Consider the following 27,587-nt stretch of genomic DNA (forward strand, 5'->3'; position numbering starts at 1 on the left):
ACAGGCTGCAATGCAATCACCAAGGCGCTCAGTCCTGAGGCCAACCACACTCATGCTGCCTTGCCGAGGCCAGCGCTGCCCTGTACTGACTCATTCCTTCACTCAACAAATACCTGCTGAGAGGAATTTGTTCAATGATCACTGCTTCACTTAAGGGGACTGGAGGTCCCAATGCCCTCATTAAAACGAGGAAACCGGGCCACTAACCCAAACCCTGGCCCATGTAACCACATGATACATTTCCCAGCGCCAGCCATCATATTCCCAGAGAGACTCTTTAATTTCCATCTTTGTCTTTCGGGCTTTTAAACAGATTAAAGGCTTTCTGCTTTATTCCTAACTTCCATCTTACTTGTAAAGTTGTAAAACCATCTCCTGCTTTTGTTTCAGAAAAAGAAGTTGAAATGGCATTTCCTTACCCGTCACAGTCAACTATTTCAGGACCTTCAAAAGAAAAGGGATCGGCCTTATCTGGCTCTGACTTCATCTTGTACGTTTTTGTCAGGACTGAATTGGTAAAGTAGTCGTTGGGTTCAAAGTGGAACTCTAATACAAAAGACTGGAAAAAAAGACAAAAACTGGGCTAAGCACCACTTAAAATCCATGAATGACTAGCACCCGACTTTATGAATCACACGGTGCTTACTGGAACCCAGCTCTTCCTTAAGCATGACACCACAGGCAGAAACCATGACTGAGAAGCTCAACAGGTATTGCCACATAAGAACCTGTTGACTGTGAAACCACCAGCACAAAGTTAAAGCACAGCGGCCGGCGGGCCAATACGCATCACCCTTAGGGCCCCTGCCACCTCCCCTCCCAGGGAGGACAAGCTCTCCTGAGGTGTGGCTTCTCCCTGCTGCCCCACCCTCCCTTCCCCGAGAGCACAGCAGGGTGGGGGGGTCTGGAGGCAGAAGGCGGCAGCAGAGCTCTGTCCCCCTCTCCTTTCTCTTGGGCAGAGCAGCTCCTTCTCTGCCGCGCAGCGAAAGGGCCAAGACTCCACGTGGGGAGAGAAGGGGAGGCACTGCCTGGGCCTCTTCAAACCACACCAAGGACAAGTTCACCCTTCACCCCCAAAGCACTCTTCAGACCTAGAGACACGCATGGGAGGAATGGACAAAGGGGTGTACAGAGCAGCGGTAACAAATCAGAAGATATTCGTGTGCACAGTAACAAAATAAATGAAAAATAAAATGAGACGCCCCCTTTCTGGGCAAAATGTCCAAAGAACACACAGTACTGGCAAGTGTCTTGGGAAGCCAGGGGCTCATACACTGTGAAGGGCTTTGTGAAGGGCAACTTGGCAACATCAAAAAATTAAGAAAATAAAAAACATTCTGCGACCCAATGATTCTGTCTTGAGGAATGCGTCCTATTTCAGAAAGATACCTGGATGGATGCAGCAGTGTGTGCAAAGATACTGACCTCAGCCCTTCTGACTAGACAACCTGGGAGAAGTAAATAACAGAGACAGTCTAAAGGACCGGCTCTGGGTCTGCACAGCCTCTGCCTGTCAGCGCTGTGTGATTCTGGGAAGCTATCCGGCGTCCCTGTGCTTTCGCTTCCTCACCTGCAAACTGGAACGAATACCCCTTTCTTTCCAGGAGCTCACCCGAGGATCAGTCTACGGCAGCGCTCAGAGCAGGGCCAGGTTCACAGGCGTCACCTACTAAACGTCAGCTCTTTCTATCTTTATTGTGATGGTACAACCATCAGATGAGAAAAAAATTAAGACTAAAAACAAGCCACTTCCACAAGGGCAAGTGAAATAAGAAGTCTCCCAAGAGGGGGATGAGGAAGAGAAGGGCCACAAGGGCCTGGGAAGTACAGACACAAGTGGCCAAGAGGACCGGAGGCGGTCCTGTCAGTGTTCAGAAGGGACGGCAGGGATCTGGCCAGGTCTCCGCTGACCCCTGCCAGCGTGGTGTGGGCTGGAGGGGAAGGGAGGTCAACAGCCACAAGTCACTAGTCTGGCAAAACCAAAGTGCAGCGAGGACAGGAAGGCAGCTGTGGGGAATCAGAACATCGGTGGAATCCCTCTCCATGGCTCTCCTGAACCTGACCCCAGGCCCCATAAACCCCATCTTTATCTTGGACTTCAGTCAGTGGAGACGGCTATTACTTGAGAACTGTTGAGGGTGGTGACCACAGGTGTGGATGACCCACCCTGGGGACTGGGCTGGGCTAACGAATGGCACTGTTCTATTCCGTCCTTCATTACGTCCATACAGATATGGACAGAATTATTTATTTTCCTCCTGTCTCTCTCCCCCACTTCCTTCTCCTGCCATTTCTCCAAACCAAGGGTGCTACTTCCTTTCTTCATATTTTCCTACTTTTCCTTCTTTCCCTAGGCCTCTGTTTAGTCAAGAACGAGTCACTCAACTGGGGATGATTTAAAGAAAGTATCTAACAGTCCAAAAGAAAAGGGTCCAAGGACGGGGCGACCTCATTCACACCCCCCTACAGCCAAGTCAGCCATGAACATATGACAAATGCCCAGCCACACTCGCAATTAAGTGTAAAGTTCCATCTCTTCTGCCCAGCAAAGTAAACGTGGCTGCTACTGTCTTTGCCGACACTTGTGCTGAAAAGAGGGGAGGCGGTCCCCAGGCAACACTGCCCATGTGGTCAAAGCAGACAACTCAAATCCAGGCAAACGCCATACGGGGATTCTCTGTACTGTTGCTGCAGTGCTGCTCTATTTTGAAATTATTTCAAAATAGAAAGAAAAAATGTTATTATTACAAGAAGAAAAGTGTCAAAAGATACCACTAGCATCATCAGGAGTGTAAACTGAACCACCTTTGGGCCTTACAGAGGTTCGTCTCCTTTGACCCAGTAATTACACTAAAAGGAACCTAAACTGAGGAAATCATCAGAAATTTAAACCACAGCTTGGGGCACAAGTAAGCTGATCATAATGCAACAATTTATAACGGGGTGGTGGTGGCAGTGGCATATTCTGGAGAATGTTGAACCTTTTTATAGCCAACAAATGCAGCAACTATCGTCCACCCCGTAGGGCCTACACGAGTTGAAGAGAGCAGTGCAACACCGTCCACACACTGGGATTCCACTTTGCTGCGGTACAAACACGGTGACCCTGGAGAGTGACCCTGGGGAGGGGCAAACGCCCTAGCTGTGTTTCACTCTGAAGTAAGGTGGCTTCATTTTTAGATATTTTACTTATTTATTTGTGGATTGATTGACTGATTGCTGCGTTGGGTCTCTGCTGCTGTGCGGGTTTTCTCTAGTTGTGGCGAGCGGGGGCTGCTCTTTGTTGCGGTGCGCGGGCTTCTCATTGCGGTGGCTTCTCTTGCTGCCGAGCATGGGCTCTAGGCGCACAGGCTTCAGTAGTTGTGGCACATGAGCACAGCAGTTGTGGCTCACCGGCTCTAGAACTCAGGCTCAGTAGTTGTGGCACATGGGCTTAGTTGCTCCGCGGCATGTGGGATCCTCTCGGACCAGGGCTCGAACCCGTGTACCCTGCACTGGCAGGCAGGGAAGCCCCCATTTCATAATAATTTTTAAAAGGGCAGAGACTATGGGTAAATTCACTAAGCTGCTGATAGTTATCTCTAAAAGACAGAGAGCAGAGCGTTCTGTACACTTCTCTGTTCTTTCTAAGTTTTCTTATACAAGCACATATGACTTTCACAATGGCTTACAGTCTACGACAGCTAGGGCTCCAGCCTGTCTATGAGCCACGGAAGAGACCGAGGAAAATGTAAGACAGATGGGTTGAGGAAGAAAGGGAATGGACCAAGGAAATCATCAAACAGGTGTGTGTGTGTGTGTGCACGCACACACACACACAGAGAGGGAAAGAGAATTCACACCCATCACAGCAAACTACAGCATTCTGCCACAGGAGGCCTCTAGGGGACACTGTGGCCAAGCCTCGCACAGGTGAGGAGTGATCACTGGGAAGAAACTGACAAGAGGAAGGCACTGCAATAACCTGGGTGCGGTAGGGAAGAAGGGGCTCCCTCAGCTACCAGAGTGACTCCCAACCTGTGAGCAGGCATCAGTCCAGCTGGTGCCCACACCCCACCTGCAGAGGGATGTGTGAATGTCACCTCCAGAGTGGAGCAGATCAGGAAAGGGACAGGTACAGGTGTGTGTGCCCCCACCCCTTGCCCCTAGCAGGTATCACCCGCAGGCCAGGGTAGAGGGAATCCCGCTCACACTGCTCTGTGGTGGGGAAGTGGGAAGAGACCGGGCCTCAGCCCCACAGCCCTCAGGCACTGTGTCTTCAAGACCTGAAACCAAGAGCCACCAGGCAGGCGGTCAGTTGTGTGGTGCTGGAATTGCTGTGGCACTGGAATGGAACCCACCAGCCACAGGCAGACCGGGAGGTCACGAACAGTGCTCCCCGAGGACCCCAGCTCAGGCATCACCGTCTCAGGGCTGCTTCACAGAAAAGGACAGGCTGGCTTAGGTCAAACTCCCCTCACTGACTGACAGGCAGCCTACGAGAGCAAGTATTCTGGAAAGATGTGTTTCAAGACAAATCAAAGAGCAGGGAAACATTTTTTCAGTCTTATCTATCTGCAGTGATTCTTAAAGGTAAAACCTAGTACATTTCCTTCACTAGTATCTTGGATTTCTGTTAAAGTGCTGCTTATATTTGAATACGTACCAACCATCCTTTGCAGCCTGTTTTACATACATTCCACCCCACAAACCTGGGAGACGCTTAGAAGGATGACATCATCCCATCTGACAGAGGAAACAAACTAGCCCAGAAACCACAGCATGGCACAGTGGACGCCACGTCCAAGGTGTCCCCTCCTGCGCCTGACTCCTGCGCCTGCCCCCGAGCAGCTGGTGGGCTGAGTTACTGTCCGGCTGTGCACACTGCCGGGTGAGGCCCAGGGATGCAATATGAGAATACGCGTCTCACTCCAGTCACCCAACAAGTGAGTGGCCGGGTGTGAATTTCTGGCTCCAAGCCCTTTACCCTTAGTGGCCTGACCCTTTCTGACACCAGCCAGGAGTTCAAACAATCAGTACTCACCATAGGCTGTCCAGGGTCTGAAAATCTCACTTTGATGTCCTGCAGGTGTTTCAGGATTGGCTCATCATATTCCTAACCATAAAGAGAAGAAAAGAAAGTTCTGGTGAGCTTTTACAGACAACACACATGTTCTCACTGAGTCACTGTTGCATCTACTCCTAGATACTGGATAATTAGCCCTGTTGGAACTCTGTCCTTGTCACTCCCAGGAAGCCACCCAAATCTGTTCAGTCACTAGCAGTCTTAGGGTGGCAGCAATGAGGTGCCACCTTTGTCTGGCACGGAGCACTGGTAACCACCAATGCCAAGCCAGAAGGGTATCGCGCTCATTGCCAGGGGCAAGAGCCCTGACTGATTTCACAGCCCCACCAGCTGCCAGTATAGACGGGGTCAAAAATGCCATCAATTAAGACTGCTGGTCCTCAGCATCTCCTAAGAGACAGAATCAGAAGAAATGCCTGGACAAGCTATTGACCTTGGCAGCCAATTCCCCCTGCTTAGGGCACGTGGTGATAAATATCCCAAATCCAACGACACACACAGTCAAGGACACTCACAAAGCAAGCCTGAGACCTAACGGCAGGCACTATGGAAGAGCTCCTAACGACGGCTCTGTGCCTTTACGAGTCATCGTTATGCAAACACAGAGTTCAACAGGGCCTGTCATTTGAGAAAGGCCAACTGAGAAAAACTCAGGAAAAAAAAAAATCACAGGACCTGAAACCCAGTGACCACATACTCACGAGAGGTGCTTTATTTGTGAAACAGTCACCTCACCGTGGAAGTCTGGGGACTGGACTGAAAGGATTTCCTGAGGTTCCGCTGAGCCTGATAACTACCAACTTCCCAATTTTAAATTCTTTCTACATCACAGGCCTCGTTTAATGCACTTCACTTTACTGTGCTTCACAGATATTTTGGTGCGTTTTTTGGTTTGTTTTTGTTTTTGTTTTGTTCTTGTTGCAAATTGAAGGTTTATGACAACCCTGCATTGTCAGACAATGGTTAGGATTTTTTAGCAATGAAGTATTTTTAAATTAAGGTACGTACATTTTTGAGACATAATGCTATCGCACACGTAATAGATTACAGTATAGTGTAAACCTAACTTTTATGACGCACCAGGGAACCAAAAAATTCATGTGACTCACTTTAATGCTACATTCACTTTATTGCAGGGGTCTGGAACCAAACCCACAATGTCTCCGAGGTCTGCCTGCATAGAACAAACCAAAAAAAAGGCAGTAACAAAGGCACCTTCCAAGTCTCTAGACAAAAAGTTAAGTCCAAAGCAGTTTCCAAAGAAGGCCACATCAGTCTGAGATGTCAAATCCTAAATTCTAGAACCAGAAAACACTTGGCTCCAAGATCACGTGTATCAATGACTGAGCACGTATGCCTAGTTCTAGAATCGCCAAGGTGAATGTATCACCAGTATGTTCTCCAAATACGCGGCACTGGGATCTTCAAGCTCACTGCAGTCAAGCTAGCAGCACCCACTGACACCACCCCAGAGCCAGGAGATGGCCATTATGTTCTTGATCTCTTCCAACAGCCTCATGCCTTGAGGGCCAAGGACCTTCTATGGCCCAGACCACAACGGAAAGCCCTAAGTTAGCAGGCTCAAAACTCAGGGCCAACAGTGGAAGCAACTCAGGGACTGATTTAAAGCTGCTCTCCCTAAATTTCAAAACTCTGCTTTTGGACCTATCTTGGCCACCACCAACAGAGAACCCAAGGACCTACAGCCAAACCCACCTTTGGGATTTGATGTCTGACCAAAATGGAACCTACTACCATTACTTGCTTCGGGTTATAAACGGCCCAAACCACATTTCATCACTCTCTGCATACTAAATGAGGACTCAAAAAATGACATGTCTTTTTACAACTGTAAGACAAAAAGCAGCGAGACACTGTGACATAAATACTGAAGCACTGACACTAAGACAGAGGTGTTGGGAGAACGGAAGAGACACCTCGTTCAAGTACAGCTGACCGTACTTGAAACCAAAGAAATGCTACAGACAAAGCAGCAGCGCCATTCCCTGGGTTACTAACTGGCTGGCCGGGCAACACCAGGAGCCAGGTCTCCCAATCAAGTCGCCTAACCGGCACCAAAAAGCCTACCTCATGACACCCCTGCCACCACTCACAGTGCACCCCCAACCTGCAGCACGGGCATCACCTGGGGGACACACCAGAAACGAAGATCCTCAGGCCCCACCCAGACCTACTGACTCAGAGCCTGCACTTCCACGAGACGTCCCAGTGACAGGTACACACACCCTTCTCCATCTGCTGTGCCGGCATGGGGATTTTCAACCCTTGGGGTACATCGGAATCATCAGAGAGCTTCTACAAACACCTCAAACTCTCGCTGACCTGTGGGTGGGGAGGCACTGATGCTATTTAGTTTTTTTTTGTTTTTGTTTTTGTTTTCCTGATACGTGGGCCTCTCACTGTTGTGGCCTCTCCCGTTGCGGAGCACAGGCTCCAGATGGCGCAGGCTCAACGGCCATGGCTCACGGGCCTAGCCGCTCCGCGGCATGTGGGATCTTCCCGGACCGGGGCACGAACCCGTGTCCCCTGCATCGGCAGGCGGACTCTCAACCACTGCGCCACCAGGGAAGCCCTGCTATTTAGTTTTAAAAGTTGCCCAAGTGACTAACGTACAGGCAGGGTGAGAATCTGGTTCTAGCATATATTACTCAATTTTCCCAATAAATTTCTGGCTCATGGCGTTCTAGTCTTCTAGTATTCTTGGTCTAGTGTACTTTCTTTCTTTTCTTTTTTTTTGGCCACGCCGCTCAGCTTATGGGATCTTAGTTCCCGAACCAAGGACTGAACCCAGGCCCTGGCAGTAAAAGTGCCAAGTCCTAACCACTGGAACGCAGGGAATTCCCAATGGTCTAGTATTCTTAAACCGCACCTTTTCATATGAGACGGTAAAACACAGGCTATTGTTAAGTCATGTATTTTAAATGTTCCCCCTGTCTGGAAGGGGAGTAAGAAACGCATCCCCTCTACCTTTTCTTCAGTTCTGGCTTACAGATAAGCACTGAACAAGGCAGGCAGCAGACGTAGCAACGCAGCAACTCTCCAGAACCACTGTAACTGCAGCTGTGAAACCTCTGCAAACGGCAGTAGAGCGAGCTAGCTGCATGCCACCTGTGGCCGTGCTCTGATATAAAAGCACCGTGCTGACCCATCTGGAATAAGCCCAAATGCAGAGATGGCCCCCTCTGTGGGCTTCTGAGCAGTACCTATTTCTGAATTCTGGAAACTTCTACCATAACTGAGCTCAGGGAAAGTCACGTTTGTTACCTTTTAATTGGTTCACCATTTCATTAGAGAAAGCTCAACAAGGCAAGACAAAGAAAGTTTGACCATTCCCATTAAAAAAAAAAAAAAAAAGACGTTTTCGGGCTTCCCTGGTGGCGCAGTGGTTGAGAGTCCGCCTGCCGATGCAGGGGATGTGGGTTCGTGCCCCGGCCCGGGAGGATCCCACATGCCGCAGAGCGGCTGGGCCCGTGAGCCATGGCTGCTGAGCCTGCGCGTCCGGAGCCTGTGCTCCACAATGGGAGAGGCCACAACAGTGAGAGGCCCGCGTGTGGCCAAAAAAAAAAAAAAAAAAAAAAAAAGACTTTTTCAAGGAAAATGATTAGAATTTATTAGCAACTTGTTAAATATTTGTACAACTAGCAAGGCGGCACAACAGGCCCATTTCAAATTCCAAAAATCAATCAAAACAGAAGACTGCGTGCCAGCGAGCGTGAGCCTGTGTGTAAACGCACTCATGGGTACACGTGTACACACACATGCACACACACTTCACCACTCAGTATCAACTCCTCCACTCCCGCCCCTTGTCCTCACGCGTCTCGCTTGTCCACATCACTGTGAGGTAGAGAAGGGTCTGGAATCTGTTAACAAGCTTCCTGGGGTGAGACAACAGATACTTTACAGGAGACAAAGCGACCCTAAGCTCGGCTGAGGTTCCGTGTGGCAGGCCTTTCCTTGAGGGCCGCTACACGAGGGCACACGGGGGCTCCAGCTGCAGCCAGGCCTCCCGGGGACCCTGACTCCTCTGAGTTATACAGAAGGCACCTTTCCACCCACAAACAACAACTGCTAGACATGCTGTTGAAAGTTCACAAGTAAATAATGTCTTCTATAAAGTGGGAATGTGCCTGTGTGCTTACCTGAACTAATTCACTTAGCATATCTACATTTCTGAAGATGGTAAACCAGAACTCTGGAATTCCTTTTGGGTTTGGCTCTTCTGCTGCTGCTGCTTCTTTTTCTGCTATGACTGCTTTATTTTTTATGTCTCCCTAGAAAAATAAAGATGCAAAATTGGATACTTATCATGAAGCAACAACTTTACAAATAACTGAATGGCTTAATACAGACCATATTTTCAGAATCCCAAGTAAACTTCTATCAAAAACCCTTGCTCTTTGAAACTGCATCTCCAAGACCACTGTGCCCATCACAATTTCCAACGTCTCTGAGGAACAAAGCATTTAAGGCATTCCAGCCAGATGTAACTCCATGACGTAATTTTAGATCAAGGGGAAAAGAGCTGAAGAGCTGATACAATGCCCCCGACTTGGGGAAGGCTGTCCAGTACCGGCTCGCTGTCCATCCTGGGATAACCACCAGGGGGATACTCCAGGATCTCCAGCAACAAGAAACTGCCCCGCAAGCTGCATGTCCAATGATACGGAGATGTTGGGACAGAGGCACCATGCAAACATCAGGGGGGTGACGAGAAAGGCGATGTGGCCACGAGGAGGGTAGTCTTTTCTAACATCACAGGCCTGACATGTGATTCTTAGGAGGACATGATCACAAGGGGCTTTTTAAGTTAACAAGGGCAGATTTTCCTCGCACAATGAAGAACTGATTCACAACTATACTGATCCACAGGCATGGCTTCAACTACGCCAGATTCTACATGTTTTTAAAACATCAGAAAGATACATAGCTACCAAAAGTAACATACACTTAAAAAAACAAAAACAAAAAACCCCCGGAAGTTTATAGTCCAGGATAGAAAAGCCACTCCCAAATGTAAAATCAGGTCAACAAAGTTTACCTTGTCATGTTGGGACTTTCCGTGGCACTGGAATGATACCCGTCACCAAGAAAACGCTGCAAGCAGGTGATGGACAGGGCACATCACCAAAAGGACCATTTACCAATGTAAAGTGGCGAGATGCACTGGGGCTACTTCACTGTCACTGCTGGTCCCCGAGCAGGATGGCATGGATGTTTCCAGTATGCTCTCCCCACCACAGCCCACCCTCTAGTACCTGCCCTTCTAGACACAGCTGTGCTCTCCCTTGTGGGTCTTTGCTTTCTCTCGACTAAGACTTTTTCTGATGTTTTAATCTCCACTCCCCTGATCCCTTATCTCACTGTACCACTGTGCAGAGGTGCCACAGACGGCTGAGAAAGGGGACTGTGTCTGGCTCACCACATTAACTAACACAACCAAGCTGTCCGGTTTCACTGTCATAAAGAAATCTAAACACCCAACCTAAGGCTGAAGCCGCACCTACTGTTAGGAGCTCTTTCCTTTGTGAAAGAACACCATCAAATTTCTTTTTTTTCCCCACCAGCCGCACTGCACGGGATCTCAGTTCCCCAGACCAGGGATTTCAGGGATTTAACCCAGGCCACGGCAGTGAAAGCGCAAAATCCTAACCACTAGATCACCACCCCAAACCATCTTATTTCTAACAGCATTAAAACAGAACACAAGTGGCGCTCATTAAAAAAAAAAACTTACGGCCAATTTGTCCTCCTCTTCATTTTCACTGTGCCATTCGGATTCTGCATCTGTCGGCTCAGCATCACCAGTGATGAATTCCCTTCTCTAAGTAAAAACAAGATCTTCTTACCGTTACATTCAGTTACTCAGAAACTTGAGAGTAAAGACAGTGAACTTGTAAATAATGTGTATAAAAAGACTGAAAACTGGATGCTTTTATAGCTTAAGATTCTAAGTTTTGAGGCTTAAAGAATAACATTCAGGGAGACCTTCAAGATGGCGGAGGAGTAAGACGTGGAGATCACCTTCCCCCCCACAAAGACATCAAAAATACATCTACGTATGGAACAACTCCTACAGAACACCTACTGAACGCTGGCAGAAGACCTCAGACTTCCCAAAAGGCAAGAAACTCCCCATGTACCTGGGTAGGGTAAAAGAAAAAAGAATAAACAGAGACAAAAGGATAGGGACGGGACCTGCACCTCTGGGAGGGAGCTGTAAAGGAGGAAAGGTTTCCACACACTAAGAGCCCCTGCGCGGGCAGAGACAGTGGGTGGGCAGGGGGGAAGCTTCAGAGCCACGGAGGAAAGTGCAGCAACAGGGGTGCAGAGAGCCAAGCGGAGAGATTCCCCGCACAGAGGATCGGTGCCGACCAGCACTCACCAGCCCGAGAGGCTTGTCTGCTCACCGCCGGACGGGTGGGGGCTGGGAGGTCAGATCCCAGGGAGAGGACTGAGGTTGGCTGCATGAACACAGCCTGCAGGGGGTTAGTGCGCCACAGCTAGCCAGGAGGGAGTCCGAGAAAAAGCCTGGACCTGCCTAAGAGGCAAGAGACCATTGTTTCAGGGTGCGCGAGGAGAGGGGATTCAGAGCACCACCTAAACGAGCTCCAGAGACGGGTGCGAGCCGCGGCTATCTGCACGGACCCCCGCGACGGGCCTGGGACGCAAAGGCTGCTGCTGCCACCAAGAAGCCTGTGTGCAAGCACAGGTCACTATCCACACCGCCCCTCCTGGGAGCCTGTGCAGCCCGCCACTGTCAGGGTCCTGTGATCCAGGGACAACTTCCCCGGGAGAACACACGGCGTGCCTCAGGCTGTTGTAATGTCACGACGGCCTCTGCCGCTGCAGGCTCACCCCACATTTTGTACCCCTCCCTCCCCGCAGCCTGAGTGAGCCAGAGCCCCCAAATCAGCTGCTCCTTTAACCCTGTCCTGTATGACCAATACACCTTCAGGCGACCTATATGCAGAAGTGGGGCTGATACAAAGCTGAACCCCGGGAGTTGTGCGAACAGAGAAGAGAAAGGGAAGTCTCTTCCAGCAGCCTCAGAAGCAGCAGATTAAATCTCCACAATCAACTTGATGTACCCTGCATCTGTGGAATACCTGAACAGACAACAAATCATCCCAAAATTGAGGCGATGGACTTTGAGAGCAACTGTACACTTGGGGTTTGCTTTCTGCATCTAATTTGTTTCTGGTTTTATGTTTATCTTAGTTTACTATTTAGAGTTTATTATCACTGGTAGATTTGTTTATTCATTTGGTTGCTGTCTTCCTTCTTTTTTAATATATGTAGATATATATATATATTTTTCCTTTTTCTCCTCTTGTGAGTGTGTATGTGTATGCTTCTTTGTGTGATTTTGTCTGTACAGCTTTGCTTTTACCACCTGTCCTAGGGTTCTGTCTGTCCATTTTTTTTTTTTTTTAAGTATAGATTTTAGCGCTTGCTATCATTGGTGGATTTGTTTTTTGGTTAGGTTGCTCTCTTCTTTCTTTCTTCTTTTTAAATTACTTTAAACTTTTTTTATTTTTAATAATTAATTTTTAATTTTTAATTTTAATAAATTTCATTTCTTTTCTTTCCACAATAGTGAGAGGCCCGTGTACTGCAAAAAAAAAAAAAAAAAAAGAAAAAAAAGAAACAAGAAACATCTCAACTAAACAACCGAAACTTACACCTAAAGCAATTAGAGAAAGAAGAACAAAAAACCCCCCAAAATTAGCAGAAGGAAAGAAATCATAAAGATCAGATCAGAAATAAATGAAAAAGAAATGAAGAAAACCACAGCAAAGATCAATAAAACTAAAAGCTGGTTCTTTGAGAAGATAAAACAAAATTGTAAAACCATTAGCCAGACTCATCAAGAAAAAAAGGGAGAAGACTCAAATCAATAGAATTAGAAATGAAAAAGGAGAATAACTGACACTGCAAAATTACAAAGGATCATGTATTACAAGCAACTATATGCCAATAAATGGACAACGTGGAAGAAATGGAAACGTTCTTAGAAATGCACAACCTTCCGACACTGTACCAGGATGAAATAGAAAATAAAAACAGACAAATCACAAGCACTGAAATTGAAACTGTGATTAAAAATCTTCCAAACAACAAAAGTCCAGGACCAGATGGCTTCACAGGTGAATTCTATCACACATTTAGAGAAGAGCTAACACCTATCCTTCTCAAAATCTTCCAAAATATAGCAGAGGGAGGAACACTCCCAAACTCATTCTATGAGGCCACCATCACCCTGATACCAAAACCAGACAAACATGTCACAGAGAAAAAAACTACAGGCTAATATCACTGATGAACATAGATGCAAAAATCCTCAACAAAATACTAGCAAATAATCCAAGAGAATGTTAAAAGGATCATACACCATGATCAAGTGGAGTTTATCCCAGGAATGCAAGGATTCTTCAATATATACAAATCAATCAATGTGATACACCACATTAACAAACTGAAGGAGAAAAAACATATGATCATCTCAATAGATGTAGAAAAAGCTTTCAACAAAATTCAACACCCATTTATGATAAAAACCCTCCAGAAAGTAGGCAGAGAGGGAAATTACCTCAACATAATAAAGGCCATATATGACAAACCCACAGCCAACATCATTCTCAGTGGTGAAAAACTGAAACCATTTCCTCTAAGATCAGGAAAAAGACAAGGTTGTCCACTCTCACCACTATTATTCAACATAGCTTTGGAAGTTTTAGCCACAACAATCAGAGAAGAAAAAGAAATAAAAGGAATCCAAATTGGAAAAGAAGTAAAGCTGTCACTGTTTGCAGATGACATGATATGATATGTAGAGAATCCAAAAGATGCTACCAGAGAACTACTAGAGCTAATCAATGAATTTGGTAAAGTAGCAGGATACAAAATTAACACACAGAAATCTCTTGCATTCCTATACACTAGTGATGAAAAATCTGAAAGAGAAATTAAGGAAACACTCCCATTTACCACTGCAACAAAAAGAATAAAATACCTAGGAATAAACCTACCTAAGGAGACAAAACACCTGTATGCAGAAAACTATAAGAAATTAAAGAAATTAAAAGAAAATTGTGAAAGAAATTAAAGATGATACAAACAGATGGAGAGATATACCGTGTTCCTGGATTGGAAGAATCAACATTATTAAAATGACTATACTACCCAAAGCAATCTACAGATTCAATGCAATCCCTATCAAACTACTAATGGCATTTTTCACAGAACTAGAACAAAAAACTTTACAATTTGTATGGAAACACAAAAGACCCTGAAGAGCCAAAGCAATCTTGAGAAAGAAAAACGGAGCTGGAGGAATCAGGCTCCCTGACTTCAGACTATACTACAAAGCTACAGTAATCAAGACACTATGGTACTGGCACAGAATCAGAAATACAGATCAATGCAACAGGATAGAAAGCCCAGATAAACCCACGCACCTACCGTCACCCTGTTTTTGATAAAGGAGGCAAGAATATACAATGGAGAAAAGACAGCCTCTTCAGTAAGTGGTGCTAGGAAAACTGGACAGCTACATGCAAAAGAATGAAATTAGAACACTCCCTAACACCATACACAAAAATAAACTCAAAATGGATTAAAGACCTAAATGTAAGGCCAGACACTATCAAACTCTTAGAGGAAAACATAGGCAGAACACTCTACGACATGAATCACAGACAGATCCTTTTTGACCCACCTCCTAGAGAAATGGAAATAAAAACAAAAATAAAGAAATGGGACCTAATGAAACTTCAAAGCTTTTGCACAGCAAAGGAAAACATAAACAAGATGAAAAGACAACCCTCAGAATGGGAGAAAGTATTTGCAAATGAAGCAACTGACAAAGGATTAATCTCCAAAATTTACAAGCAGTTCATGCAGCTCAATATCAAAAAAAAAACAGGCTTCCCTGGTGGTGCAGTGGTTGAAAGTCCGCCTGCCGATGGAGGGAAAACGGGTTCATGCCCCAGTCCGGGAAGATCCCACATGCCGTGGAGCGGCTGGGCCCGTAAGCCATGGCTGCTAAGCCTGCACGCCACAACGGGAGAGGCCACAACAGTGAGAGGCCCGTGTACAACAACAACAACAAAAAAACAACCCAATCCAAAAATGGGCAGAAGACCTAAACAGACATTTCTCCAAAGAAGATATACAGATTGTGAACAAACACATGAAAGGATGCTCAAAATCACTAATCATTAGAGAAATGCAAATCAAAACTACAATGAGGTATCACCTCACACCGGTCAAAATGGCCATCATCAAAAAATCTACAAACAATAAATGCTGGAGAGGGTGTGGAGAAAAGGGAACCCTCTTGCACTGTTGGTGGGAATGTAAATTGATACAGCCACTATGGAGAACAGCGAGGAGGTTCCTTAAAAAACTAAAAATAGAATTACCATACAACCCAGCAATCCCACTACCGGGCATATACCCTGAGAAAACCATCATTCAAAAAGAGTCATGTACCACAATGTTCATTGCAGCTCTATTTATAATAGCCAGGACATGGAATCAATGTAAGTGTCCATCAACAGATGAATGGATAAAGAAGATGTGGCATATATATACAATGGAATATCACTCAGCCATAAAAAGAAACGAAATTGAGTTATTTGTAGTGAGGTAGATGGACCTAGACTCTGTCATACAGAGTGAAGTCAGAAAGAGAAAAACAAATACCGTATGCTAACACATATATATGGAATCTAAAAAAAAAAGTGGTTCTGAAGAACCTAGGGGCAGAACAGGAATAAAGACACAGACATAGAGAATGGACTTGAGGACACTGGGAGGGGAAAGGGTAAGCTGGGACGAAGTGAGAGAGTGGCATGGACATATATACACTACGAAATGTAAAACAGATAGCTAGTGGGAAGCAGCCGCATAGCATAGGGAAATCAGCTCGGTGCTTTGTGACCACCTAGAGGGGTGGGATAGGGAGGGTGGGAGGGAGAGGCAAGAGGGAGGAGATATGGGGACATATGTATATGTGTAACTGATTCACTTTGTTATAAAGCAGAAACTAACACACCATTGTAAAGCAATTATACGCCAATGAACATGTTAAAAAAAAAAGTAACATTCAATGATTCACTGGGTACATCTGGATGTTTTGCCTGAAGAACTTTCTGAAATATACTAATTAAGTTTACTAACAGAGTTCCCTACCTTGTCAAAGAGAGGCTGGTATAATGCTGCATACTTTCTTTCCAAGTCATGAACTTCTTCATAGAACTTGGCTTCTATATGAGCGCATTTCACCTGAAGTTGTTTCAGTGCATTGATTCTTCTTTTTACTGCTTTGGGTAAACTAAAAGAGAGGGAATAAAAAATAAAACATCCATATGCCTGCAAAATAAGGTAGCATGCTTATTTTTTACTAAAATAAATTAATGTTAACATAGAATTAACACCCTTACCGTGAAAAAGAGCTCCTAAAAATCATTAAGGACAAACACCACCTCCCCGCCCCCCCCCCACCAAAAGCAGGGTGGTGGCGGAGGAGGAAACTGAAAGATAATTCACAAAAAATACAAATAATGAAATACGGAAGAAAGGTCCAATCTCATGAAATATCGAAAAGAATGTATATTTATTTATTTATTGATTGATTGATTGCCTTACACGGGCCTCTCACTGTTGTGGCCTCTCCCGTTGTGGAGCACAGGCTCTGGACATGCAGGCTCAGTGGCCATGGTTCACGGGCCCAGCCGCTCCGCGGCATGTGAGATCTTCCCGGACCGGGGTACAAACCCGTGTCCCCTGCATCGGCAGGCGGACTCTCAACCACTGCGCCACCAGGGAAGCCCAAGAATGTAAATTTAAAAGAACTGCTGTCTTTTCCTTACCAAATTGGCAATTAAAAAATAATTCCCAGGGGGCACTTCCCTGGCGGTCCAGTGGTTAGGGCTCTGCACTGTCACTGCCGAGGGCCTGGTTCAACCCCTGGTCGGGGAAGTAAGATCCCACAAGCCTCGAGGTGTAGCCAAAAAAATTTTTTTTAATAAAAGAGAGAAGAAAATTTTTTAAATTCCCAGGTTTGATGAGGCTGAGGGCAGAGGCCCTCTAATTGACTCATCTTTCTTAAGGGTAAACAAGAACCTTGAAAATATTCTTTGCATCTACTTCTAAGAATTTATCCTAAGGAAATAACCAAATGTTTATGTGTTGGAGTGACCAGTGATATATTATTTGTAAAAGTGAAAGACTGGGAACAATGACAAGATGAGCAGAATTAAAACAGGGCCTGTCCACAACCATGTCCTCAAGGAATACTCAGCACCACAGGACAAGCTCTTGCTGACACAGCAAGGGAAAAACCAGAAACAACAGAGACAAGGCGTGCATTCTAGTCTAGAGTCAGACAACTACCAGCTCCTTAGCCCTTTGATATTTTTTACCTTCTAAGCAACATTTTAGTTTGTATGCCTTACTTTTATAAATCAGAAGGGAAAAAACACTTTAAACCCATTAAAATCATTTGTTTAACCTGAAGCCCTTAGTCACAATCTGGAACAAAGAGCAGACTCCTGCGGACTTCCCTGGTGGTGCAGTGGTTAGTTAAGACTCTGCTCTCCCAATGCAGGGGGCCCAGGTTCTATCCCTGGTCAGGAACTAGATCCTACATGCCGCAACTAAGGAGCCCGCCTGCCGCAACTAAGATCCGGCGCAACCAAATAAATTAAAAAAAAAAAAAAAAAAAAAAAGAGAAGACTCCTGGGCCCCACAAAGACCCACACTATCCCCCTTGGTGGGCCTGGGTCCTGCCCTCTGAGTCCTCCTCCATGTGGGCTGACTCCTCAAGGGCAGGGCTGGCATTAGTCTAATGGTATACAGTACCAGGCAGCTCCCAAGCACAGCATGGTTTAGAAAACAGCCATCAAGGGGGACTGGTTGCAGAACCCTGCGGGTATCAAAATCCATGGATGTTCAAGTCCCTTATATAAAATGGTATAGTGTTTGCACACTAAGCACATCCTCCCATATACTATAAATCAGCACTAGATTGCTTACCATACCTAATACAATGTAAATGTTATGTAAATAGTTGCTGGCGTGCGGCAAATTCAAGTTTTGCTTTCTGGAACTTTCTGGAAAATTTTCCCCCAATATTTTTGATCCGCAGTTGGTTGAATCTGCAGATGCACAATCCAGGGAACCCGTGGATACAGAGGGTCAACTGTAGTGGAAAAGCCTTGAATCACAAAGGACCCTGTCCTGGTATAATCATACCCATGGCAACCTCAGTTTGGACAAAGGTCCTTCACTACAGACTGCCAACTACAGAAACCGCTCTAGAACCTATTGCTAGTGAGAGAACAAGGAAAAAGCAGAGTAAGAATTTACTAACACTGAATACATTAACATCTGTACTTCTTTTCTACACTAATTACACAACCTAACGTTATTTCCTAACTTTCAAATCTTCCTAATGGAGTAAAAATACAAGGACCTCTAAGCCAACTGAACCCAGATATCCTCCCCAGCCAGCCTCCAAACCACACACCATTCTTCTCCCCACAACAGGCACGTCACGTACAGCATGGAACGTGGAACTAATTGTATTGCACAAAACCTTGTTCCCCTCCCCCATTTCCTCTCAGCGAATGCCACCCCATTCACCCAGTTTCTGAAGCCAGAAACTAGAAACCACCACCCACGCCCAGCTCTCCTACCTGCACCCAGCATCACCACACCCCACTGATCTAGTCTGCAAACACTTCACAGAACCTTCCCCACTAGGTCACCCCCCGAAAGAACCCTCTCTACGGGCAGAGCAGACCCCAAGCGTGCCCCCTCTGTGACAACATCCCCAGCCCCGCGTGGGACAGCCAGTATGTGTGCGGGGTGACACTCTGAGACCCAGCCGTGCACTGACTGTAGGAGGGAAGCCCGGAGCAGCTCATCCCTCCGCAGGAAGACAGCCAGGCCCCGAGAAGAGCAGTCCAAGGGCTTGAAGGGTGGGCATCCTTATGGTGTTCACTGTGCAGTACAACCAAGACACAGACCTCGTCCAAATAAGCCACGTTTCGGTGTTGCAGGCTCACGTAGGTGAGCTGGGCAGGACTGGGTCTCTTAGCGAACCAGGAGCCACAATGAAGAGAAAGCACCGCCCCCATCTGCCTGTACCTCCGCCCCCTGCTGACACCCCAGTCTGCCTGCTCATGGGACCTGTGAAGGCCTCTCACCCTACAGGCTGGCACCGTACACGCGCCCATAACTTGACACACCGCACTACCCTGGCCACAGGCCTGTAGCCTCTACCAGGCTGTGACCCCAGCACTCACCTTCGGGACCCCAGAGCCTGGCTCTCAGCAGGCAAGGTCTACTGAATGAAAAACATACTTATTCCTAGTCTAAGGAACCAGGAGAGGTTTTTTCTTTGCTTCTTAAAGTTGCGTCCTCTCACTCACGGCATACTTACGTCTCGATGTAGCTTGAAGGAGTGTGGGAGACACTGTCAAGTCGTTCCTGTAAAGCTGCCAAAACTTGAGGATTCTGCATCACCTGGTCTGCGAGCTTTTCTATTAAGAGTTAAAAAAAAAAACAAAGCCAAAAAATTTAAAATACACCCACCCCACGACAGCCAAGAGTTGAAAATCACAAACACTTATCTACTACTTTTGCTTATCTACTTTAATTTGTAAATATAGCAAGTAGCTTCTTAAAAGCATGTTTCAAAACTCTTTATCTGTAAAGGCACTTGATACTCTCTGTTACTCACCCAAGCGGATGGTGATAAATACACCGAGGGTGCCTGGAGAGCTCTGCTCCTCACCTCAGCAGTAGAAGCCCCGGTCTCCCCACTGGGGACACTGTCACTTGCTAAGTTCAGGCAGTCTGCCTCCCTCCCGGAAGCCAAGGATGGGGACAAGCTGCCTGTGGCTCAGTCAATCAGTGCGCATTGGTGCCCCAGCTCAGGAAAGCGCGACTCCCGCCAGCTCCCTGGGGGCACCAGACCTTCCAGGCGCTCTCTGCCTCCACCTTCACCCACCTTGCCCTCCTGCCCAAACCTGCCTCCTCCCAGGAGCCCCTGCCCCTCTGCCCTGCGACCTCGACAGCTCACACACACTGTACCGACTCCCGAAGAACAAACACAACGCTGAGAGGGAGGTCAGCTGTGCCGCAGACTGGCTCACACCTGGCTCGCGGCACAGGCTCTGTACTGAAAAGATTCCCTCTCAGCAACACTGTACGGAAACCCAAACTCAGGGCCCTCACCCGACTCAAAAGGCAGCGCAGACCTAGAGTTCTCCCCCACCTTCTGTAAGACAGAGATGCGGGCAAGCTGAACACAACGAGCAGGCACTCATTTTACCTTTAACTCCAATCCCAGCCACTAACATGGAGCACCATGTATGTGTACAAAACACATGTAACTGTGTACATACAAAACTGTCTGTAAATACTAAACATATACACAAACACACATCTCTAGCTCTGGCCACTGAAAGGTCTAGGAATAATGGCAGATGGGATTTATATTTTGGTTTTTAAATCTCTGTCCCAACTAAAAGATACAGGCCTCCTTGCATAAATGTAGATTCCAGATCTGGGGAAAGGAAAGTTCAAGGGAAAATGGAACATCGCCTGTGCCACACAGCTAGAGAGAAGTCAAAATGGATGGGGACGCAGCAAAAGGACACAGAAGCCAGCTTAAAGGGACCCCACTGGCCAAATGGGACAATCTGCACACCAGAAAGAAGAATGGTGGACAATGAGGGAAGATGGTGCAGCAGAAGGACGTGCGCTCACTCCCTCTTGCGAGAACACCAGAATCACAACTAACTGCCGAACAATCATCAACAGGAAGACACTGGAGCTCACCAAAAAGATACCCCACATCCAAAGACAAAGGAGAAGCCACAGTGAGACGGTAGGAGGGGTACAATCACAACAAAATCAAATCCCATAACTGCTGGGTGGGTGACTCACAACTGGAGAACACTTATACCACAGAAGTCCACCCACTGGAGCGAAGGTTCTGAGCCCCACGTCAGGCTTCCCAACCTGGGGGTCTGGCAACGGGAGGAGGAATTCCTAGAGAATCAGACTTTGAAGGCTAGCAGGATTTGATTGCAGGACTTCAACAGGACTGGGGGAAACAGAGACTCCACTCTTGGAGGGCACACACTAAGTACTGTGCGCATCGGGACCCAGGGGAAGGAGCAGTGACCTCGCAGGAGACTGAACCAGACCTACCTGCTGGTGCTGGAGGGTCTCCTGCAGAGGCAGGGCGTGGCTGTGTCTCACCGTGGGGACAAGGACACTGGCAGCAGAAGTTCTGGGAAGTACTCCTTAGGGTGAGCCCTCCCAGAGTCTGCCATTAGCCCCACCAAAGAACCGGGGTAGGCTCAAGTGTTGGGTCTCCTCAGGCCAAACAACCAACAGGAGGGAACCCAGCCCAACCCATCAGCAGACAAGCGGATTAAAGTTTTACTGAGCTCTGCCCACCAGAGGAACAGCCAGCTCTACCCACCACCAGTCCCTCCTATCAGGAAACTTCCACAAGCCTCTTAGATAGCCTCATCCACCAGAGGGCAGACAGCAGAAGCAATAAGAACTACAATCCTGCAGCCTGTGAAACAAAAACCACATTCGCAGAAAGACAGACAAAATGAAAAGGCAGAGGGCTATGTACCAGATGAAGGAACAAGATAAAACCCCAGAAAAACAACTAAATGAAGTGGAGATAGGCAACCTTCCAGAAAAAGAATTCAGAATAATGATAGTGAAGATGATCCAGGACCTCGGAAAAAGAATGGAGGCAAAGATCGAGGAGATGCAAGAAATGTTTAACAAAGATCTAGAAGAATTAAAGAACAAACAGAGATGAACAACACCATAACTGAAATGAAAAATACACTAGAACAGAATAAAGAAAAAAATAATGAAAAGAAATGAAGACAGCCTAAGAGACCTCTGGGACAACACTAAGTGCAACAACATTCGCATTATAGGGGTCCCAGAAGGAGAAGAGAGAGAGAAGGGACCCGAGAAAATAGTTGAAGAGATTATAGTCGAAAACTTCCCGAACACGGGAAAGGAAATAGCCGCCGAAGTCCAGGAAGCACAGAGGGTCCCATACAGGATAAACCCAAGGAGAAATATGCCGAGACATACAGTCATCAAATTGGTAAAAATTAAAGACAAAAAAAATTGATTGAAAGCAGCAAGGGAAAAATGACAAATTACAAGGGAACTCCCATAAGATTAACAGCTGATTTCTCAGCAGAAACTCTACAAGCCAGAAGGGACTGGCATGATATATTTAAAGTGATGAAAGGGAAGAACCTACAACCAAGATTACTCTACCCGGCAAGGATCTCATTCAGATTTGATGAAGAAATCAAAACCTTTACAGACAAGCAAAAGCTAAGAGACTTCAACACCACCAAACCAGTTCTACAACAACTGCTAAAGGAACTTCCAAGTGGGAAACACAAGAGAAGAAAAGGACCTACAAAAACAAACCCAAAACAATTAAGAAAGTGGTAATAAGAACATACATATCAATAATTACCTTAAACGTGCATGGATTAAATGCTCCAGCCAAAAGACACAGGCTCGCTGAATGGATACAAAAACAAGACCCATATATATGCTGTCTACAAGAGACCCACTTCAGACCTAGGGACACATACAGACTGAAAGTGAGGGGATAGAAAAAGATATTCCATGCAAATAGAAATCAAAAGAAAGCTGGAGTAGCAATACTCATATCAGATAAAACAGACTTTAAAATAAAGAATGTTACAAGAGACAAGGAAGGACACTGCATAATGATCAAGGGATCAATCTAAGAAGAAGATATAACAATTATAAATATATATGCACCTAACATAGGAGCACCTCAATATATAAGGCAACTGCTAACAGCTATAAAAGAGGAAATGGACAGTAACACAATAGTGGGGGACTTTAACACCTCACTTACACCAAATGGACAGATCATCCAAACAGAAAATTAGTAAGTAAACACAAGCTTTAAATGACACAATAGACCAGATAGATTTAATTGATATTTATAGGACATTCCATCCAAAAACAGCAGATTACACTTTCTTCTCAAGAGCTCATAGAATATTTTCCAGGATAGATCACATCTTGGGTCACAAATCAAGCCTCAGTAAATTTAAGAAAACTGAAATCATATCAAGCATCTTTTCTGACCACAACACTATGAGATTAGAAATCAATTCCATGGAAAAAAACGTAGAAAACACAAACACATGGAGGCTAAACAATACGTTACTAAATAACCAAGAGATCACTAAAGAAATCAAATAGGAAATAAAAAATACCAAGAGACAAATGACAATGAAAACATGACAATCCAAAACCTATGGGATGCAGCAAAAGCAGTTCTAAGAGGGAAGTTTATAGCTATACAAGCCTACCTCAAGAAACAAGAAAAGTTTCCTCTCTCTCAGCCATGTGAGGATCCAGCAAGAAGACAGCCGTCTACCTACAAGGCAGGAAGAAGGCCCGCACCAGAACCAGACCATGCTGCCACCCTAATCTCGAGCTTCTCAGCCTCCAGAACTATGAGAAATAAATGTCTGTGGTTTAAAGCCACCCGGTCTAGTACTTTGTTATAGCAACCAGAGCTAAGACAAGCACATTTTATAATCTTTCTCAGTGTGATAATCCAGTTAGATGTGCCTAATTTGAAGTCCACATGCTACTTACTGTGAGATACAGAAAAAAAGATTATTTTTTGCTTACCTCATTTTACATTCGTATTACACTAAATTATCAGTTTTTGTAACTCAGCAATATTTTGTGCTTAATATCCCTAACTAGTACCAAAGATGAATGATAGATGTCAGATGTTTTGGGTATCCTGAGTAGCCCCAAATCTTCCTCTAATATCCACTTAAAATAGCTCACATATAGTGTGAAACCAGCACTCTCTTCATTATTGCTGAGAATTATTGAGGAATTTATATTGTCCAGGCACCTTTAATTCTGAATTCCTTCTCCTACTCTATTCTTATTTATTTATCTATCATTGCTTCTGCAATTGCTCTTTTCTCTCTACCCGACTTTTTCTTCATTACGCCCTTCTACAAAGAAATCAACTAAAACCAGCTATTATTATTAGCATTTTGTAAATGAAAGATTCAGGATAATGGATAAGAATTACAACACGCCAACAATATCAACCTGAAATATTAAATATCTTATGTTTTCTTATGTCTCCCTACCTAGAGCATTTTTCAGCAGGTGCCTTTCTCTAGTAATCCACCTAATCCTCAAGATCTTTCTTCCGAACTTCTCTCAAATTACCTTTCTCAAAAAAAAAAAAAAAAAAAGAAACAAGAATTATCTCAATTAAACAATCTAACCTCACACCTAAAGGAACTAGAGAAAGAACAAACAAAACCCAAAGTTAGCAGAAGGAAAGAAATCATAAAGATCAGAGCAGAAATAAATGAAATAGAAATAAAGAAAACAATAGCAAAGATCAATAAAACTAAAAGCTGTTTCTTTGAGAAGATAAACAAAATTGATAAACCATTAGCCAGACTTATCAAGAAAAAGAGAGGACTCAAATCAATAAAATTAGAAATGAAAAAGGAGAAATTACAACAGACACCGCTGAAATACAAAGCATCCTAAGAGACTACTACAAGCAACCCTATGCCAATAAAATGGACAACCTAGAAGAAATGGACAAATCCTTAGAGAGGTATAACATTCCAAGACTGAACCAGGAAGAAATAGAAAATATGAACAGACCAATCACAAGCAATGAAATTGAAACTGTGATTAAAAATCTTCCAACAAACAAAAGTTCAGGACCAGATGGCTTCACAGGTGAATTCTATCAAACATTTAGAAAAGAGCTAACACCCATCCTTCTCAAACTCTTCCAAAAAACTGCAGAGGAAGGAACACTCCCAAACTCATTCTATGAGGCCATCACCATCACCCTGATACCAAAAACAGACAAAGATACTACAAAAAAAGAAAATTACAGACCAATATCACTGATGAATATAGATGCAAAAATCCTCAACAAAATACTAGCAAACAGAATCCAACAACACATTAAAAGGATCATACACCATGATCAAGTGGGATTTATCCCAGGGATGCAAGGATTCTTCAATATACGCAAATCAATCAATGTGATACACCATATTAACAAATTGAAGAATAAAAACCATATGATCATCTCAATAGAGGCAGAAAAAGCTTTTGACAAAATTCAACACCCACTGATGATAAAAACTCTCCAGAAAGTGGCCATAGAGGGATCCTACCTCAACATAATAAAGGCCATATACGACAAACCCACAGCAAACATCATGCTCTATGGTGAAAAACTGATGTCATTTCCTCTAAGATCAGGAACAAGACAAGGATGTCCACTCTCACCACTATTATTCAACAAACTTTTGGAAGTCCTAGCCACGGCAATCAGAGAAGAAAAAGAAATAAAAGGAATACAAATTGGAAAAGAAGAAGTAAAACTGTCACTGTTTGCAGATGACATGACACTATACATAGAGAATCCTAAAGATGCCACCAGAAAACTATTAGAGCTAATCAATGAATTTGGTAAAATTGCAGGATACAAAATTAACGCACAGAAATCTCGTGCATTCCTATACACTAGTGATGAAAAATCTGAAAGAGAAATTAAGGAAACACTCTCATTTACCACTGCAACAAAAAGAATAAAATACCTAGGAATAAACCTACCTAGGGAGACAAAAGACCTGTAGGCACAAAACTATAAAACACTGATGAAAGAAATTAAAGGTGATACCAACAGCTGGAGGGATATACCATGTTCTTGGAATAGAAGAATCAATATTGTGAAAATGACTATACTACTCAAAGCAATCTACAGATTCAGTGTAATCCCTATCAAATTACCAATGGTATTTTTTACAGAACTAGAACAAAAAATCTTAAAATTTGTATGGAGACACAAAAGACCCCAAAGAGCCAAAGCAGTTTTCAGGGAAAAAAACGGAGCTGGAGGAATCAGACTCCCTGACTTCAGACTATACTACAAAGCTAGAGTAATCAAGACAATATGGTACTCGCACAAAAACAGAAGTATAGATCAATGGAACAAGACAGAAAACCCAGAGGTAAACCCATGCACCTATGGTCAACTAATCTATGACAAAGGAGGCAAGGATATACAATGGAGAAAAGACAGTCTCTTCAATAAGTGGTGCTGGGAAAACTGGACAGCTACATGTAAAAGAATGAAATTAGAACACTCCCTAACACCATACATAAAAATAAACTCAAAATGGATTAGAGACCTAAATTTAAGACCGGACACTATAGAACTCTTAGAGGAAAACAGAGAAAGAACCCTCTGACATATATCACAGCAAGATCTTTTTTGATCCATCTCCTAGAGTAATGGAAATAATGACAAAAATTAACAAATGGGACCTAATGAAACTTAAAAGCTTTTACCTAGCAAAGGAAACCATACATAAGACGAAAAGACAACCCTCAGAATGGGAGAAAATATTTGCAAACCAATCAATGGACAAAGGATTAATCTCCAAAACATATAAACAGGTCATGCAGCTCAATATTAAAAAAACAAACAACCCAATCCAAAAATGGGCAGAAGACCTAAACAGACATTTCTCTAAAGAAGACATACAGATGGCCAAGAAGCATATGAAAAGCTGCTCAACATCACTAATTATTAGAGAAATGCGAATCAAAACTACAATGAGGTATCACCTCACACCAATTAGAATGGGCATCATCAGAAAATCTACAAACAAATGCTGAAGAGGGTGTGGAGAAAAGGGAACCCTCTTGCACCGTTGGTGGGAATGTAAATTGAAACAGCCACTATGGAGAACAGTATGGAGGTTCCTTAAAATACTAAAAATAGAATTATCGTATGACCCAGCAATCCTACTACTGGGCATATACCCAGAGAAAACCATAATTCAAAAAGACACATGCATCGCAATGTTCATTGCAGCACTACTTACAATAGCCAGGACATGGAAGCAACCTAAGTGTCCATCGACAGACGAATGGATAAAAAAGATGTGGTACATATATACAATGGAGTATTACTCAGCCATAAAAAGGAACGAAATTGGGTCATTTGTAGAGATGTGGATGGATCTAGAGACTGTCATACAGAGTGAAGTCAGAAAGAGAAAAACAAATATCGTATATTAACAAATATATGTGGAACGTAGAAAAATGGTACAGATGAACCAGTTTGCAGGGCAGAAATTGAGACACAGATGTAGAGAACAAACGTATGGGCACCAAGAGGGGAAAGCGGTGGGGGCTGGGGCTGGTGGTGGGATGAATTGGGCGATTGGGATTGACATGTATACACTGATGTTTATAAAATGGATGACTAATAAGAACCTGCTGTATAAAATAATTTATTTATTTAAAAAAAGAATGATGGCAAATGATTAAACACTGAATAAAAAGCTAATCCAGGGCTTCC

The 27,587-nt window shown here is 44.6% G+C and overlaps 1 protein-coding gene and 1 non-coding gene across 9 annotated transcripts in view; both read right to left on the minus strand.

The window, feature by feature from the left end:
- Positions 1-27,587, minus strand: part of NAP1L4 (nucleosome assembly protein 1 like 4) — a 64,929-nt gene that overhangs the window by 13,634 nt on the left and 23,708 nt on the right. For all 8 annotated transcript variants that reach the window (XM_060103435.1, XM_060103433.1, XM_060103431.1 and 5 more), the window contains 6 exons: positions 19,542-19,641; positions 16,286-16,427; positions 10,824-10,910; positions 9,229-9,360; positions 5,024-5,095; positions 420-559 (listed from right to left, as the gene is read on the minus strand). In XM_060103435.1, the coding sequence (XP_059959418.1) occupies positions 420-559; positions 5,024-5,095; positions 9,229-9,360; positions 10,824-10,910; positions 16,286-16,427; positions 19,542-19,641 (673 nt within the window). The remainder of the gene's footprint in view (positions 1-419; positions 560-5,023; positions 5,096-9,228; positions 9,361-10,823; positions 10,911-16,285; positions 16,428-19,541; positions 19,642-27,587) is intronic.
- On the minus strand, positions 4,251-4,377 carry LOC132494517 (small nucleolar RNA SNORA54). The gene has a single exon (XR_009533095.1). It is a non-coding gene; the product is annotated as a small nucleolar RNA SNORA54 (small nucleolar RNA).

Source organism: Mesoplodon densirostris, chromosome 7, assembly GCF_025265405.1.
Source record: "Mesoplodon densirostris isolate mMesDen1 chromosome 7, mMesDen1 primary haplotype, whole genome shotgun sequence".
In the NCBI taxonomy this organism is placed as follows: domain Eukaryota; kingdom Metazoa; phylum Chordata; class Mammalia; order Artiodactyla; family Ziphiidae; genus Mesoplodon; species Mesoplodon densirostris.